General features: G+C 42.4%; 1 protein-coding gene across 4 annotated transcripts in view; it reads right to left on the reverse strand.

Moving 5' to 3' along the window:
* The window catches only part of DENND2B (DENN domain containing 2B), a 1,065,289-nt gene that overhangs the window by 428,518 nt on the left and 617,844 nt on the right, over positions 1-18,927 (reverse strand). For all 4 annotated transcript variants that reach the window (XM_085648132.1, XM_085648131.1, XM_085648133.1 and 1 more), the window contains one exon: positions 3,430-4,638. In XM_085648132.1, coding sequence (XP_085504258.1) covers positions 3,430-4,638 — 1,209 coding nt within the window. The remainder of the gene's footprint in view (positions 1-3,429; positions 4,639-18,927) is intronic.

Genomic DNA, 18,927 nt, shown 5'->3' on the forward strand with positions numbered 1-18,927 from the left:
ATATGGATACTCGCATCTAGATCCTCAATGAGGTTGAGGAGTGATATATTAAGTCATGGCCTGGCGGCGAGTGTGGCAGCAGTTTCTAAGATTCCATTTGCATTCACCATCTGTGCATGGGCATGCACACCAGATGCCCTGGGTGTACTCGCACTTACCTATCAATAGGAAGGACTGGCCTGCAACGTTTGACAGTAACCCTGGCACGGTTATCTCTCTTCAAGCTCTGCATCAAATAGCCAAAGGAATCTTCAAGCCCATCGCTGTCACCAAAGCAACACATAGTTTAAAGGCTGTCTACGTGACAGTCTAGATTGGACCAATGTGACTTGTTAAGCTGGTAGGTCTATCACTGCCAAACGCCTGGCAAGTCAATCCAAGACGTGCTCCAATCTATGAAACAAGAAAGGGGGTAAGGCATAGGGAGGCTGAAACAGAAGATCAAAGGGGAAGGAAAGAAGAACGAGTTCTACAAACTTGTGGTGGCCTGATCCCGGTGGTACAGAGGCACTGTCAAGTAAAGTAGGCCATAGGTTGGCATTAGGCTGTAGTGGTCTTTCATAGTTGAGCCAGGCACCTGTGTAGAGCATGGGCACTCCAAAGAGAACCTATGACTTGGAGGTTCCTTTTTGGTACATATGGATTGGGAGGACTGGGTGAGAGGCAAGCAGCTGGCCTGGCCTAGCAAGGCGCCTATGAACAAAGTGGAACAGGTTGAATATGTGACACGTTTGATGTTCTGAGCACTACCAGGAAGGTGACAGGAACTGATGCACTGGGTGACTGCCCTTATACAGGAGACTCTCGTAACGATGGTGCAAGACTTGTGGTGTTGCCGCAAGACTTGGGCTTACCCTGTTGTACTTTGGAGGGAAGATTATAAGCCTTGGTGTAAATAATGTGAACATTCCTCCTTGAGGAGTAAACCCCACGGTGCTAAAGAAGCTTTGCCTGGGAGCAGCACAACTGCAGGATTTGAGTTTTGGATTTACAAATAATTTGGTTACCCCTTCTTCATTTTACTAGAACTTTCTACGCCACTTTGATACGGGCAAAGAGAAATTGTCGTCTGGAGAGCAGTGACCTCCATGTATAGGACTCTTCACCTACATCCCCGAACATATTGTAGGCAGCTTGCTATTGCTAATTGTTATTGCACAGATGTCCCAGGAGATGAAACTCCATGCATGGAGGTCCATATACAACTATCAAAAGAGGTAATGTGACAGGGAACTCCCCTCTACTTGCCATTTCTTGCATCAGGCAAGGACATAAATCAGTACTTCCATGGATGGGAGAACACATCCGCCACAAAATCCCCTGCCGTGGCTCGAGAGTCCTCTGCATTGATGGACGGCCAGAGAAGAAGGAGGCCATACATCTTCAGAACGGGGAAGAGCCAGATCTCTAAGTTAAGGATCTTTCACCAATATGAAAGATGATCAAAAGGAGTCACATTACCAGAAATCAAGGCAAGAGTTACTGGTACAAATGCCTTCATAGCGCCATTGTATAAGCCATAACAGGAGGGATCGATGGGGATGCACTGGGGTCCAAAATCAAGTGGCCTTTGCCTTCTCTCTCACTCAGGTCAGTGGTGGAAATCCTTTACAGGATCAGGAGTGAAATCAAAAACGAAGTTGTATACCATTCATATCTCTGGGCTGGGAACCCCAGAGTCCGCATATGAAGGACATTTATCAATACAGAGAATAAGAGCGCATCGAGAAATGTCCATTTTGGAAGTGTATAAACTAACAAGGTACATATGAATAAACATACCTAGAATATGTGCCGTCATTCCATGATCCTTGGGTTTGTCACACTAATTTGTACAATGTGTTCTTTTTTTACTCCTAATTACAAATGATATGTATGCCAGTAAAGCTGGAGGTGAAATCTAGTCTAATATTTGCCAAATTCACATTTACAGGATTATTTTTACACCACGGGAAAATGGGACAGATTAATGTATGCAACATTGTTCCCTTTCTTTCTCATTTGAATGGTAAACCAACCTATGAAAAGTGTTGTGTGTTTTTATCTTTTCTGTGTGTTTTAATGTGTGCACATATGAGAGAGAACCTTTTTGTGTATACATTTTTATATATTTGTCCACATTGTTATCTAGTAGTGCACGGAATACATTCCCTTTCACTGCCTTATAAGGTTTTTATCTAGTTTTAACTCGCACATTAGCTATATAAAAGTTGAACAGCGCAAGAATTAAACAAGAAGAAGCAATATGACATCCTGGTAACATTATTTAAAAATATGGCTTTAGATCTCAGCTTGGTATTTGAAGTGGATGTTTGTGTTCTTGTAGACTTTCTTTAAAGTAGCTAAGAGATGAAAATTGATGAATAGGCGTAATGTCGTAGACAAATATGAGAAATCTGTTTCAGCCCCAAACATTAAGATAGAATACAGAGCTCCAGATTATCAGGTTCAAAGCTCAAGAGCTGCTAAATCTGAGCAGTTTATCATATAATTCATTATATCTGCCTGCAAAATTAGCAATTACTAACGTTTTCAGATGGAACAAGCAAATATGAGGAGATTCTCACTTAATAATTGGTGTAAAAAAACGATTGGTCATAAAAAGTGGTCCTAAACTGAGCAACAACTTTTTGTGACAAGTAATTTGATTTTGAATGTGACCTACATACTAACAGGTCACAATATTAACTCTACAGTCAGAGTGTGGCAGAACAACTTGTCAAATTAATATTAATTAAGGAGGTGGCTATTTTCAATCCCCTGTGATTTGCTGCAAATACTGGGATGGTGGCCTGCAAGGAACAGCAGACCACCATGCCTGCGTCTGCCTTGCCGAATAGGAACCTTTTTTGAATTAGCAGAACTATTGCTCTTTTTTAATAAAAACAATAAAGAAGGAAAAATAGGAGCAAAATGGACAGAAGCAAGAAATCAGTAATGTGACAAATACATGAAAATCAGACAGAAAAATCTTTAGAAAAAGCAACTGTGGAAATGCAAATAAATGTTTGAAATTGAAAAGGGAATCCTATATTACGTGCCGGAGTAAAAATAAAATGCTTCAAACAAGTAAAAAATAGCAGCAAGATTAAATGCCTCTTTTGATAGTACAACTAACTTGTAACCTGGGAGGTTGTGCAAACCTCTAATACTGCCTTTCCAAAATCACGTCAATTGTTGTAATTTTTGCTTTTTTGTGGAAAGCACCTCGTAATCGTAATTAATCGTAGGGTACATAGGGTAATATTTTGCCATTCTATAGGGAATACAATGATGGGCAAAGCAGACCTTTCTCTGATGCCAATATGGGGATTTCCATTAATATTATATTGACAGTGTAAAAATTACAATGTGGAAGTAATGCCAAGTTTATAATGAGTATATCTGAAATTAGCCTGAATGAAAAGTTATCAAGTTTGACAGTGTTACCTCGTTTGCTGCTTTCTGTGTGCATCCTTCTTCTGTCTCCTTGTGACTGGCGGAGCAGGAGTCAATGGAAGAGGTGGCGGAGGTGAGACACTTGTGCGTGTAGATGCTAAACCATTGCTGGGTGAGCCTTTGTGGTTCTTCTCAGCTTCATATTCAAAAGTACGTTTGGGCTTTGGTACAGGATTTACGGCAGTGTTCGTTGGGCTCTCTGAAATCAGTGCTGGGCTGCTTGGATTTGGGGTGAGAATTTGTTTAGACCTAGCAGTTTTTTCATTTGGGGTCCCAGTTGGGGTTCCAGGTCTACTTGCTAAACTGTCAGAGGCCCCTTTGTTAGCAACCTCATTCACATCTTCAAGAGTCCCTGAGGTTAAGGATTTTTTCCGCCCAAGGTCAACACTGTAGCAGTTGCTGGGTAACTGCGGGATTGCTCTGCTTGGGTTCTCCTTCAGAACCTGCTCAATTTTCTGAATTCTGTTGAGCACTGCGGAGGGCTCGCTTCTCGAGTGCCCTCGGTGGAAGGAGTTGGGCTCATTCCTGCTGAGTCTCCTTTCATATTTGCGGAAGGGATCACGGTCCAGCCCTTCCTCCTCCTCGGTTTCTGGGTAGGAGCACTCTGAAAATGTTCTGCTCATTCTCCTGTAGCCTCTGAAGTCAAACGTCTTCTCACTGCATGGAGATGGCAGTATGCTGGGGCATCCTTCACTTCCAAACCTGTCTGCCAGGTCGCCTTTCTCCACACACAAACTCATCCTCTGGGGGAACTCCTTTCTGTTCTCCCATTCTGAGATCTTTCGCTGGATCCCAAGATTCTGGGAGCGAACACTGTTCCGGCTGAGCGAAAGGTTCCGAAGGTTTGCTGCGGACCCTAAGGAGAGAGTACTTCTTGCAAGCTGACAGTTGCCAATCGGGTCCCCAGCAGATGCCTCTTGAACATTCTCCTTTTGGTTCTCGCCCTTGAAAACCGATAGCCTTTTATCTAAGCACCCAATGCTGACTGCTTTCAGGAGGTGCCTTTGTGACTCGGAGTCTGAGTTCAGAGCAGATGTACCCCTCAGGATGGTCTCCTTCAGACTCCAGTCCTTGATAAATACCTGTGCCTGAGGCACTCTGGTGAGCCTGCTTGACCTGCAGATCTCCTCGCTGTCACTGAGGGGGTAGGCGGGACTCCTTTCTGGGCATAAGACAGGAGGTGGAGAGACAGACTGAGACCTAGAAGCAGAAAAAAAATAGATTAGGCATTACTGTGTCTTTTAGTATCAGTTTTTAAAAAAACGAAAAAACAAAAAATAATTGGCTTAATTTGTTCAGGCATTTCATAAAAAGGTACTAGAACAGTTCTTATTTTCATAGCAACTTTTACTTCTGATAGGTAGCATGTTTAAAAGAGTGCTTTATTTCCTGCTGCCCCTTTGTAAGAAAATGCCATCCTTTTGTTTGTGACCAATCTCGCGACATAATACAATTTTACCAAAGTAAGAAATTGCTCCCTCTTTCATCGTGGATGGCCAGATATTAGGGACAAATGCTTATAGTCACATTTAAATTCATGGCATCAACAAGAACAAATATTATGTAGCATGTGTTGAACTAATGTCTAATTACTTCACTATCCCACCCTGCTCCCCTTTAGTGCCCCAAACCGATGCTCTTCAGCATTTTTCCCAATACCCCAGTAGTATAGCATCCTTTTTGCTGGTAACCCAGTTACCACACGACCAGACTGTACCACCCTGCCTCATTGTTGTGAAGACCAACCGTTATTGCATGAACCATAAGGCCTTATTTAGAATTTGGTGGATGGAATAGTCTGCCAAAATTGCCATAGGCTACAAGGCACTTGCAGTATGGCAGACGGGCTGTCTGTCAACTTTGTGATGGAGTAGCCTATTTACCAAACTCTAAATAAGGCCCACAATGTAGCAAGATGTAGTGAATCCTTCAACATGATTTCTGCTCTGGCTAAAGAGCCTCAATCCTCTGCTCTTCATCATCTTTGCCAATACCTCACCACTATACCATTCTGCTCGCCGGTATGCCAGTTACTACACCATCCAGACTGTCCCACCTTCCTCATTGCTGTGAGGCCCACGTATTGTTGCAGGGATCATAGGGCCTTATTAAGAAATTGGACAACAGAGCAGTCGGTCAAAGGTTTCATAGGCTATAAGGCACTTGTAATCAGAAGCACTGGAATAAGCAATGCGGAGGGTGCTGCAGCACCCCCCAAAATATCCATGCTGGAGTTCAAAAGGAGAACGAGCAATGAAGATGCCTTAAAATTGTGTTTTTATCTTGTCACATTTGCGGATCCTTCAAAGACAGAGGTCTAGTGTCATGTTTTGTCTTTTGACAAATTGCTGTTTATTCATTTAATATGGAGATTGGTGTTTACTTTTCTTTCTCAGACTTCAAAGTGAGAGGATTTTATACAATGGACTATCTTACAGTTTTGCTGGGGTATAGGGAGTGTGAAAGGTAAGCTGTAGAATGTTAACTTTTGGAAAGCCCAAATGTAGCACTTTTTTGTAATTCTGGAGTGAGATGGAACAAAAATGTTAATATGATCAAGATAAATCAAGACACTACTTGGTGATATGCAAATGATACCTTTTTGCTGAAACCTGATTTCCACGCATTACAGTTTGTTCGCTGCATAGTTTTAGCAGTAAAACTGCATACCAGGTGGAATTTTGTGGTCATTTCAATGGAAAATGTGCTGCTAGCAAATGACGATTGTAAAGATCCTCCAGAGGCAAAAATATAGTAGATATAATACTTTATTCAGGTAAGACTTGACACCACAGCCTGCTAGTCTCACCTACAGCCAGGCACCAGTATAACTGCCCAGTAAATCAAATACATACATTCTACAGTGAAGCTTAGTACTTGCAAAATTCCAACAGTATGATGTCATAATACAATGTTGAAGCAGAAGCTCACAGGTGAACACATTACAATGACTAAAGTAGCTTAACAAATATAGGAGGGAGAATACCACACATCTCCCTTCCGATAACAACACCTAAAACCAAGAAAAATAAATATCATTAATAATGCATCTCTAACACTGTACAAAATCATCCAAATATATAGGCTTGACACGTGGCCTTGTACTCTTTTCTCGCTCCATGACATCTCTACAACTTTTTTTTTTTTTTGAAGTTGTGCATCCCTTTTTACAAAAACATCAGAAGGAGAAATAGCGAGTTTAGCAACCCTGTTTAAATTCCAGACCCTGTGTTCTTTTGTTCTGATGGCATTCGTAAATACTTTAATGACCTTCATGGGTTGCAGGAACTTAGATACCCCAAGGGCATGACCCTTGCGAGGACTACGAATCTTAACCAAGTCTTCAACCCTCACAGCCGTTTTTTTAACAGCTTTCCTTGTGTCAAACATTTCTTTCTCTTTGCACATTTTTTTGACTTCCTTTTCAATGCGTTTCTTGTCACCTTCCTCAAACATGGAATCAGAAGATTCACTAGCTATCCACAAAGGGCATAACATGGTGGAGTGGTTTCACTTGCGAAATAGCTCAAAAGGGGTCCTCCCTGTCGTTGAATGGGGAGCCAATCTGTAGCTTTTCACCTTGTTTTGAACTTCAGAATACCAACACTTGCGATTGGATAAAGCTATTTGAATGGTCTCTTGGAGTACCCGATTAAACCTCTCAACTATTCCATTCGTCTCTGGGTGGTAGTTAGAGGACCTTTTGTGTACGATACCCCTGTCATCTAAGAACGTAACCATTTCTTTGGAGGTGAATTGAACATCATTATCAGAAAGTAATTTTGAAGGAAAACCTTCTCTTTCAAAAACAATATTAAGAAATGTTATGATATCTTTCATTTCTACTGAGTTTGTAATCATAAACTCGGGCCACCTAGAATAAACATCAAGAAGCACGATGACATACTTATCTACACTAGTGTGCTTTATGGGGCCCAAAACATCAATAACCACCTCTTCCCAAGCTTTCTTGGGAAGTAACCTTAAAGTCATCGGTTGAACATGAGGTTTCAAGATCTTATCACATCTACTGCATTCACCGCATCCTCGAACAACTCTCTCTACCAACGTGTCCATCCCAGGCCACCATTAGGTTTGTCTAAGAATCTCTTTAGTTTTGGAGCAAAATCTAATAGTTGTGACCTTAAAGAGGTTGGAGGAATCAATCTGGTACCCCTCATTAAAATACCATTTTGACAAGCTAGCTCCTCTCTTACTCGAAAGAAACCACTGAGATCTTCGTGTACTTTTGCGTGTTTGTCCCAATTTCCTGCAATGCCGTCAAGTACAGATTGTAACATAACATCTTTAGCAAGTTCATCCTCCCACACAACCTTCTTGATCATATTCTCATTGACCAGGCACACAGCATACTCATCAAATTCATCGCTCTCATCTTAAACCGCCTCGTCTTTGGAGATATTAATGTCCACCAAGCGAGAGCAGGAATCAGCCAAGGTGTTTTTTGCACCCAGAACATACACAACAGAAAAAACAAACTCTTGGAGAGCCACCATCCATTTCCTTATCCAAGACGAAATATTGTCTAGACCCTTTTTTTCCAAAGGTCTCCCTCAACGGTTTGTGGTTAGTTTTAACAGTGAATTTGCATCCCCGCAAGAACTTCCGTAGTTTCCTTATCGCCCAGAAAATGCCTAAGGCCTCCTTCTCCACTACAAAATAGTTGAGTTCAGCTCCACTTCTAGACAGAAACAGTATGGTTCTTTCTATTCCTTGGTTATTTTGTAGCATGGCAGCACCTAAACCTGCGGAACTGGCATCTGTCATGATGACAATGTCGTGGCCTGGTTCAAAACTGCTGAAACAGGAGGCTTTGGATAACATTTGTTTGACAAAAACAAATTATTTTTCATCCTCAGCATTCCGATCGAAAGTTACTCCCTTTTTTAGAAGACGCCTCATGTTTTGTGTGCAAAATTGGGTATAAATTTTGCGTAATATTCAGTCATTCCCGAAAACTTGACAACATGATCTTTATGACTAGGGCTGGCCATATTGTGAATGGTGTTAACTAGCTCCTTCTTGGGTTCTATGCCTGAACCAGATACCTTTTGTCCCAAATAATCAATTTCAAGAAGACTAAATTTGCATTTTTTTGCTTTCAAGGTAAGACCATTGACTTCCAAAAGTTTTAAGACTTCCCTCTCTCTATTGTCATGTTCTTCTTTGTTGCAGCTCAAGACAAGTATGTCATCTTGATAAATCTTTATCCCTTTTACATTACTAAGGATATGTTCCATCATCCTTTGAAACACTGCAGCGGCAGATATTAACCCAAAAGGCTTTCTGAGCAACTTAAAAGTTCCAAATGGTGTAATAAATGCCATTAAATCTTGAGAGTCTGAGTGCAACTTCAACTAGTGATACGCTGAAGCCAAGTCCAAAGAGGAGAAGAACTTGGCTCCCTCTAAAAGAGACAACATCTATGAGATGTTAGGGAGGGGATAATGGTCAACGACAACACACCTGTTAAGCTCTCTCAAATCTATAAAAAAGCCTAAACTTCCATTGCTTTTAAGTGCCATTACGACTGGTGACAACCACTCTGAAGCTTCAACTTCAGCAATAATTCCAGCACTCAACAGTTTGTCTAATTCTATTTTCCTATTCCTCTTCACCTTAATGGGAACACCTCTTACTTTGCTGATAACAGGTACTGCATTTTTTAAAAACATTGTGTTATGTGAGTACCCCTTCAAACAACCCAATCGCTCATTAAAAACCAAGGGAAATTATTTTTCAAAAGAGGAAATAGAACCACACAACTCGACTTGACTTAAAACCACATGTTTGTCATCACAAGCACGTTTTTTTAACATAACAGAAGGAGTTTCGTTGGGATCCAGTATAACTCCTAGATCTTTTTGGTACAACCAACTGACTAAAGAATCACCTCTCTACGAAACATAGACTTTCCCAATGGTGACTCGATCCTTGAAATGAATGTTACCATTAAAATATCCTGAAAGTTTAATTGGTTCACCCCCATACCCAGCTTCATGCAGTGCAACTTTATCCTTCAAATGTTTATCATATAATTATTTGGGAACAAGAGTAATTTTTGGCCCAGAGTCAAATAACATCCGTACAGGAGTGTTGTCAATGTGAACTACTTCAAAAGGACCACTCTTTTCACCTTCAGAGACCCTGAGCATTATTTCCTCAACTTCATAATCTTCATGACAAACAACTTCGTAAACTTTCTTTTTTTCAATACCAGAGCGGCAACATTTTGATACATGTCCCTTCTTTTTACATTTCTTACTTGTTGCCTTCCATCCAATACAACCTTTAAAACTGGCTATATGCCCATGTTCTCCACACCTGTAAAATGTAACTTGAAATTTACGAGAATAAACTGTATTCTTGTTGTAAATACCCTTGTTATGCAAGGACTAATCTGTGTCAATTTTGTTCAGGTGAGGATTCGTCACATCATTTTGTTTGCCTTTGGAGTCATATACAGTTTCTACTTTATCTTCCTTAATTCACTCACAATTCCCTTTTTTAAGTTCTGAAACACATGCTTTCGTGTGTTCACACGATTTAGCAATAGTAATTACTTCTGACAAAGATGGGTTATCTTTTTCCCAACAAGCTTCTGTGACCTCCTCTAAAGAACACCCTAGCATAAATTGATCTCTCAATCTTTCTAATTAGCCCCGAAATTGCATGTGGAAGCTAGTTTCCTCAAGACAGTGACATACTCTTCTACACTCTCTTCTAGTCTTTGCATACATTTGTCAAAATGGTGTCTTTCTAGCACAGTAGACACTTTAGGCAGAAAATGCAAATCTTATTTTTTTTACATATTTCATGATCGCTTAAATTGTCTGCCTCTAGTGTGGTTAGATCTGGAAGATGTTGAAAAATCTCTTGCCCCTCAGGACTTAAACAGTGAAGGAGAAGAGACATCTTCTTTTCAGCGCTCAATGAGACACCACATACACGAGAATAGTGTGTGAAGACATTTTTCCACTTTTTTCAGGGAATATTAGGTTCACCCGGACTCATTAGAAAAAATGGAGGAGGAGGAACGTTTTGCATTTTATTGATGAGATGATGTCTAAAAAAAGATATTTAGTTTAATAACATGAATAGAACACCAGTAAAAGAAAAAATTAGTAAAAGAACAACAAAATGATTTTTAGGTGTGCCTGTCACCGTAAAGAAATGACAGCCAAGGGGAAAGAAAAATAAATAAATAAATACAGTGTGCTTGTCCTGTATAATAAAAAATAGTTTGACAAGCTTAAAAAAATAATATAGTGTGCTTGTCACTGAAGTGAATTGTTCAATAATTCAATTGTTTTGAAGTGAATTGTTCAATCGAAAGAAGAATGTTTCCCACGCTGATTAGAACACACTATTCTTGCAAGAATCTGTTAGAATAAAGCAATGTTCCAAGAGAACATTTCCCAGGAAGGTAAGAAAGTCCGGAACATTGTATTGTGTAAACAATCTTCCTGTAAGGTAGTTTTTACCAATGAAATTCTAAATTCCAAAGCGGCCGGAAGTTGATCAGTTGTAAAAGAAAGGAATGTTCCAGGTTAGCAGTCTAGCACACTCATGGACACAACAGGAAGTGGGGAAAATCTTCTCCAAAGGTTGGCAGTCTAGTGCTCAGTATGTTGAGTGAAACATGTATGACATGACAACAAGAAGAGAGGAGAAGCGACGCGCTACTCAGGGCATCTCGTAGAAACAAAGATTTCCGTCATAACATCCTTGGAAACAAGCGCACAGCGAAGAATGGGAGCCGAGGGACCCTTTCAAAGGTAAACAGCCACGGGAGATGTGAGGGCTGAAATTTAACGGTTATGTTGAAATGATAAGTTAGGATAAGCCCATTCAACGACACATGCAGTCTTATAGAAATATGGAACACTGTCGCTCCAAGAGCAACAGTAACACGGTCACTCACACAGTCAAGGAAAAGTGCACAACACAGCACTAAGCAGAAAGCAGGCAAGTTGGAATAAGAAGATACGCCACGACAGTCCCAGTTCTTGAGAAATAAAGAACAACACCGAACTAGAACTAATTGGGCTGCCTCTTGCACAGCTAAGTGAATCGCGCACAATACGGTATAACACGCCACATTAGGAGCATCAATCTTATCTTCTGACAACTGCCAAGACTTTGGTTTTAAACATAAAGAAATCAAACACATGTAGAATGTGTGAAATACAATACCAAGGTTTCCAACAGTTCCAATCTTTTCTTCTTGGTGTTAATTGTGCAGATGAAGGGTGAAAATCATACCTTCCTTTCTTCTGAGGTGGTTAGCGTTGAGGTGTGGAAAAGTCCAAGGTGGGTAGTTTCAGCTCGTTGCCATTGTAAAGATCCTCCAGAGGCAAAAGTATAGTAGATATAATACTTTATTCAAGTAGGGCTTGACACCCAAGACTGCTAGTCTCACCTACAGCCAGGCTCCAGTATAACTGCCCAGTACATCAAATACATACATTCTACAGTGAAGCTTAGTACTTGCAAAGTTCCAACAGTATGATGTCATATTACAATGCTTATAGGTGAACACATTACAATGACTAAAGTAACTTAACAAATATAGTAGAGAGAATACCACAACGATACATTACCACTCCATGCTTTGGTAACATATGTTCAAAAGTGTGTTCCAAAATGCACCACCAGCTACATACTACATACACACTTATACCTCTCCTGCTGAATGGTCATGACACATTTGCTGTACTTGTTCTTTGTGTGATGCTTGGGTTTTTCACAGTCCCTATGACTTTAGTGATGTAACCTGGATGTCAGAATTCCCACTCTGAAAACTGTTCCAGCACCCGTGTTTGTAATACTTGTAATAGGTGGACGGGCCACCGGTCAAGTTTGTGATGGACTTTTCTGTTTGCCAAGCTCTAAAGAAGGCCTGTAATGTTGCAGCATGATTACTGCTCCCCTAAAGAGCCCCAGCCCTCTGCGCATCCTTCCATGTGCAGCAGCGCTGTACCACTCCAATCCTTGCTGCGCTCTCTCCGTCGGTTATCATTGAGAGGACCACACTTCAATGCAGGACACACAACTTTGAATCGTGTGGTCAAGGCTTCAGCCTATAATCTCTTATCTTTTCTATTAAAGTAAAAATTGCAAACGAAGAAACAGCAAAATGTTTATTTAACATAAACCCTGTGCCTCCAGTTAAAAAATGATGTCCTCATTTTTTTGGGGAGTGAATGTGGACTGGTCCAAGTCCGAGTTCCACACTTTCCTTGCCATTCCTCTTAGCTCGGCTGGACGAGCATCTCTGGGGCACCAGCCTTCGCACCGTGAGCCAAAGTGATCATCTGAACTGAATTACTGTGACATCAGGCTCGCAAGTCAACGCTAAACCAAGCTGGTCAGACGACCGGGGAGACTTGGCTTGTTTATGCTGCATGACAAGGAAAATTTATAGCAAAGTGATTTGGCGAACACAGGCTAGCAAACTAAGTGTGTCAAAATATATCCAGCACAGCCAGATGACTCACGAGTGCCACATTCAGCGTCTGGTATGCATGCACGTTCTGTGTGGGGTGGGTGGCATTTCTTCCATCTGTGGCATACCCTCCCCCCAACACATCACAATAATTAGTCATCCTGGCATAGACCTTACATAGCTATTCTTATAGTTTTAAACAATTACGTGCCGACCTACATTTATTTACTTCGTGGGGCCCTGCATTCGAATCTTCTGACCCAGAATAACAATGTAGAGGTGCATGCAAAAACAACAGCATGTTTATCTAGCGCTTTCTGCTCGGGCCATCCAAGCGCTACGCTGAACTACCACACACAAGGTTAGAAAAGAGGAGTGCGTATCGTCTTTCAAATCGATGTGGATAGCAGCCGAGGCGCAGGCCACTTCAGTCCAGGCAGGTCCTCAGCAGAAATTGTGAACCTACATCACATTTTCAAGTAATTGTCATAATTCTTTGTGAAACTGGTCACTCACTATGTAGAGTGACGTTGTTTGTGTGGATACACATCATGGCGTTAGAGGGATTTACGATTGAGTGTGAACAGCGAATGTGACAGATAAGGCACAATACGACCTTAACTCCCGCCCTCGCCATCACTTTAGTTAAGCGAAAACGAAATATAAATGAACGGTTGAACGAGTATTTGGCTCAGTGTCTTTTGATTATAGAAGTGGTTTGCGCTGTTTTGCATTATGCAATGTGGTACTGTGTGTGGAAACGTATATTGTTGGAAGCACGCTGTGGTAGGTGTTTGAATGTAGGGTGTGTACAGAGAGGTGGGTGGGTGGGAGCTAAAACTAAGGCGACCCCTGCTTAGCCCAAGGATGGGCATATTTAAAGCCCTCCCGCTGGGATTGGTTTTTGTTTCCCTCGGTTTGTAGTGCCATTGAGCGCCCTTCCCATGCAAGTGTCCTTCTCAAGCCTCTGCATTGCACCACACAGACGGTGGGCATTTATTCGATACACCCACCTTGCCCAATGGTGAAGGGGTGATTGTTTACCCCGATGGCTTGGCAAGGGTGGCCGCAGGGGACATGTTGACTTACCACTCCACCATGCCCAGGGGCACGGGGGTTTAAGCAGCACCTCCCATCCAGGGACTTCCTGCCCTGGACAAGGATGCAGGGAAGTGCTTGTTCTAGTAGAACCAGTCAGATACCAGCTCCAGCAACTATTCATGAGTCGGAACCATGTTCCGGGCCAGCCCCAGTGCATCCTGACTGCGTTCTGGTGCCCTGGGCTAACACCAGGGCTCGTGCAATGGTACCCACGCACTCTGTGTGCTTCCGGTGCATCAGCAGAATGTATGGTTATAGAGAGGGTTCTTAGTTTCCTTTGCAGGACGCGCTGGCACAAATGCCTCACTTAAAACATAATCAGTAACTCCAGATGCACGAGTCTTATTCAGGTTGGATGCAGTTTAAGTTCCAAACCTGAAACCTAGTAACACTTTTCTTAAGGATTGAGGGACACACCCCCAAGACGAAATAAAGACATTAGGCCTACCACCTCACATGATGCTAGGGGGTAATGGGAGATGTGAAACCTTTTTTTTCTTCTTTTTTTGTCAGGCTCTGTATGTTGTAAGAGCTGGCTCTGTAAGAATATTCAGTGTATTTGTGTATGTTTTTTAATGACATCAATAATAACTAGTTAGACGGTACTTCGTTGCAGGACCGAGTCTCCTTGACAAAGATGGTGATGCTCCCTAGGCTGCTGTACTTTTTTCATAACCTCCCGGTTCACATCCCTAAATCCACCTTTCGCACAATACACTCCGCGTTGGGCAGCTTTATCTGGAACAAAGGGAGGAGGCGCATTGCGCTCCGCAAATTGCAGTTGCCTGTGGAGCGGGAGGGGGGTTGGGTGCCCCTAACTTTGAGCATTATTATTAAGGCTTCCTGTTTTCCGTTTTTACGGATTTTTTACAGATAATTACAGACAGAAAACAAAGTGTTTCCTGTCTGTATATATTTTTAAAAGCGGAAAAATGCAGAAAAGTGTGCTTCTTGTAGGTGACTCTCCAGGCTGTTTTTCGTGATTTCGAGGGCAACAGCTGAGCAGACAGGCAGCATGGGAAATAATAATAGGTTGAGATTTCAGTAAATGCAGGTGTATGGTAACATATATTTGTATTATAATGCTCATATTTACCTGAAGATGTAGTGTTTTGCTATATTTGGCTGCTTAATTAGCTAAAACGCAACAGGAGGCAAAGTATGAGTGCATGTTTATCAGTTAAATAAATGTGGAAATGTACCATTTTATGACTCCTTAAATTCGCAAAATACAAAATAAATATGGATAAATACCAATAAGATGGGCAAAAAATAAATATGGATAAATACAGCCGGAAATGTTAAAACAAAAAAAAAAAATACCATAAAACTGGGTGCCCCAATTATTATCTGGCGGTGCAGTTGCAGTGGCCTACACGCTGGCTGGCTTATCGCCTTACAGAGGAACTGGACCTCCCTGACATTACTCAGGTGCGGCAAATAGTAATACCTTCATACCTAATGCCAAACTCCTGCCACATCCAGTTTGTTTCGGATTGTATATTCCAGTCTAGGCTGCAATTTGCGACTCATGCAGTGCATACCCTGTTTCTCTCCTGAAATTCCACTGAGTTCACTGGAGCCCTTTGGGAGCATGCTGGGTAGGGCAAGGGTGGGGGCCTGGGACGCAGCAGGAACGAGCACCCTAGGGGCATTGTTCTGAGATGGTGTCCAATTGCCCAATGAGCAGTTGCATGTAAAGTATGACGTGCTGGTGGGGCACTTCCTAGCTTATGGTAAATTGCTGGTATTACTGGAGATACCCATCATAGACACTGAACCAGCCCAACAACCTCTGATGCATACATTATATGTAATAGTAGCGGGTGGAAACTTATTAAATGGCTGGTCTGGGCTGTCGCATTCACCACACAGGATCCCCTAGATGAGACTCGAAGCTGCTGAGAGGCAGACGTGGGCAGAGAGTTAACACAGAAGGAGTGAGCGAAGGTGTCACTCTATCCTAGAAAAGTATTGCGGAGTGCAAAGTCCCAATATATTCAGCATACTATTCTCTATTGGGCCTATCTTACTCCGGCTGGCTGGCACCACATATTTGGATCCTCCTGTAAGTGCCCCAGATGCTCACAGCTGCACATGTTCTGAAACTGCCCTGAGGCGGTGCTATGGGAGGAGTGTCTGGAGCACTGGAGGAGGTGACTGGTCGCTCGGATGTATGCTCACTAGAGGGTGCTCTGCTGGGTCTTTTTTAAACACTCTAAGGCTGCAAAGGCAACAACCAGGTTCATTGATTTAGCACTACTGGTCACCCGTAGGCTCATTGCCATGCACTGGAAAGCACAGACACTGCCAGGACTACTACTCTGGTGTAGAGTGATGCTTAAATAGGGGCGTGCAGGGGTGGTGACGCTTGTGGGTTGCGTAAATATCCTATTGCAGCAGACTGGGAAACACTGCTGTGGGATTTACATACATATAGCGAGGATCTGGCTGACTAGTGTCACTACTGCTTCGCCCACTGTGGAGTGCGCCTGGCACACTTGAGACATTTGGGATTTCCTACTAGCATTTACACCTGCTTCGGGCATCTGCGCCTCCATACCAGCTGCTCTGTGGGATTGTTTCCGCTGCATATATGTTTATTGTGCCTATGCTACGAACCCCAGTAATTGCTCTTCAGGCGCAATGTTGTCTTACCAAGACATGCTTAGTTGCCTAGATTGTCTTATCGCAACCCTTGGGGGCCCCCTTGATATGCAATGGAAAGGTTGTACTATGTTATTGCAACAATTGATTATTACCGACTGAGGAGCCGTCACCGCATGGTTTTGTTGGTTTGAATGTTTTAAAAAAAAATGTATTATGCCAGTTAAACAGGCTGAACCTGGAACTCCTACTAATAGTGTCGTACTGGCATGGTTCTCACTTGTAATGTAATGGAGACGCTGTATGTCAACGTGTTCTAAAATTATGTCATGTAACTGCCTGTACTGTTATTAAAGGAAATAAAATTGGGTAAAAAAAAAAAATACTAGGTAGACAGTACTTGCTAATAATTGTTTGTTTCTACCCAGAGGACTTAAGATCAATACCAAAGTACAAGGTTTCAAACATATGCCTTGAAGTACATGACGTATTGGCCTATATTACTAGCCTGTAACCCGTGGCCTGCCCTAGGCTCACTTCAACAAAATGATTACCTCACTTAGGTAAGGTACATAAAATACAAAATTGGGATTTACACATCACTTACTGTGCACTGCAGCAGGCCCATTATTCCTCTGAGATATTTTACGCAGTCACACCTGTGACCAGATATTGCACACATATCTCTGTAATAAGAGTGTAAGCTACCTGAGCATTATACCCCGAGGCATTCTGGATGTACAATGATCGCTGCAGCTAATGCTTTAGCCCACAAAGCTACCTTATTATGCATCTAATTGAGATGAAGTAAACTCAGCCAGAGCTGTTGTGCTCACAAATTTCTTCGTGCTGCCAATGTCCTTGGTGGGCAGTTTGTCAAAGATAATGACTATATCGAGTCATGGACTCATGAGATCCGTCTTCCTCCCTTCTCATTTGTTTCACCTTCACCTTCACCTGACCCCTACTTATTAGCTCCTGAAGCACATTCTTCCAGCACTTTTAATGAGGTTCATCGGCTCCGGAGCCCTCATCTTGCCCTAGAAGGCGGTGGCACGCTTATCTGTCTCCATGTCTGCAAACACCAAGAAAGATAGAAAAAAGTGTCCTGACAGAGTTAACATTTCTGACAAAATTGCAGCTATGTGATGCTTTCCTGCCTTGCCAATGGCTGAAGGCTTTTTCCTAATCTCTACAGATGTTCGTGAACATTAAGAGATATTTTTAAAAAAAAACCACAAGCACCAATATGTGCCTGCCTACAAAATGACTTAGCCCGTTTCATTTCTTTTTAGAGATGGATCAGTAACTAAAAAGAAAAGAAAATGCATAAAAGTGATTTTTGATAATTTTTTTAAGAGGGCAGGGGAGTGGAAGCAACACAGAGGAGGGCAGACGGAGGCTGAAGCAACGCGGCAGAGGGTGGGAAGAGGACATGCAGAAGTAACACGGAAATGGAAGGGGGACATGGAATCAGCACAGGCATAGGTGAGAATTATACGGAGGGCGCGGGTGGAGGGGGGAGTAACAACAGGGAAAGAGAAGGAGGTTGCGGGAAAGCAATTTGAATAAGCACACTGGGAAGTGCAACATGGAGGAGGGTGGGTAGACGCATTCAGCCAACAGAGAGCGTCATGGAGTGCGGGGCGGGGGGGGGGGGGGGGGGGGGGGGGGGGTTGAGACAACGAGGGAGAATACTTGAAAACACATGCACTATCATACAGTGCTTAACACAAAGAAAAAATAGTGCTTCAGAATCAAGCAGTGGAAGCAGAGATGTCAGCCAATCAAGAGATGGGAAACAGAAAATGCTCCAAGGAAGTGACAAACGCAAGATTGACAAGCTGGAACATGAATAAGAGGCAGGCAAATGAGAGTGACAGGAAAGCAAACCAATAATAACCAACAGACCACGCATGAGCTGTCAAGTAGGCTTGACCTAAAATAAACGGGTGTGTTTCTCCTGACTTTTAAACCCATCACCTTGCACAATTGCAGGGGGCAATTAAGGTTTTCAAACTGTCCTCCCGTGCCAAGGGGTGAGGAGTATGTTTTTTAAACAACAGTTCTAGTGCATGCAGGCAAATGTTGCACGCAACAGGGAACAACAGCAATTTAGAGATGAGCTTGCTTGTGTTGTGTTCACAATTATGAACAGAATATGTGTATGCAGCTGTCTGCATCCCTCATCTTCTGTGGCCCATAACATTTAGTTACTCAGTGGACCGAGGCAGTCTCTCAACCAAGCACGCTGTTTGCAATCAGTAGCGGCCGCTACTGAAAGGGGGTGGTGAGGCAGGAATGTAGTAAAA

This window comes from Triturus cristatus, chromosome 3_2 (genome assembly GCF_964204655.1).
Source record: "Triturus cristatus chromosome 3_2, aTriCri1.1, whole genome shotgun sequence".
In the NCBI taxonomy this organism is placed as follows: Eukaryota; Metazoa; Chordata; class Amphibia; order Caudata; family Salamandridae; genus Triturus; species Triturus cristatus.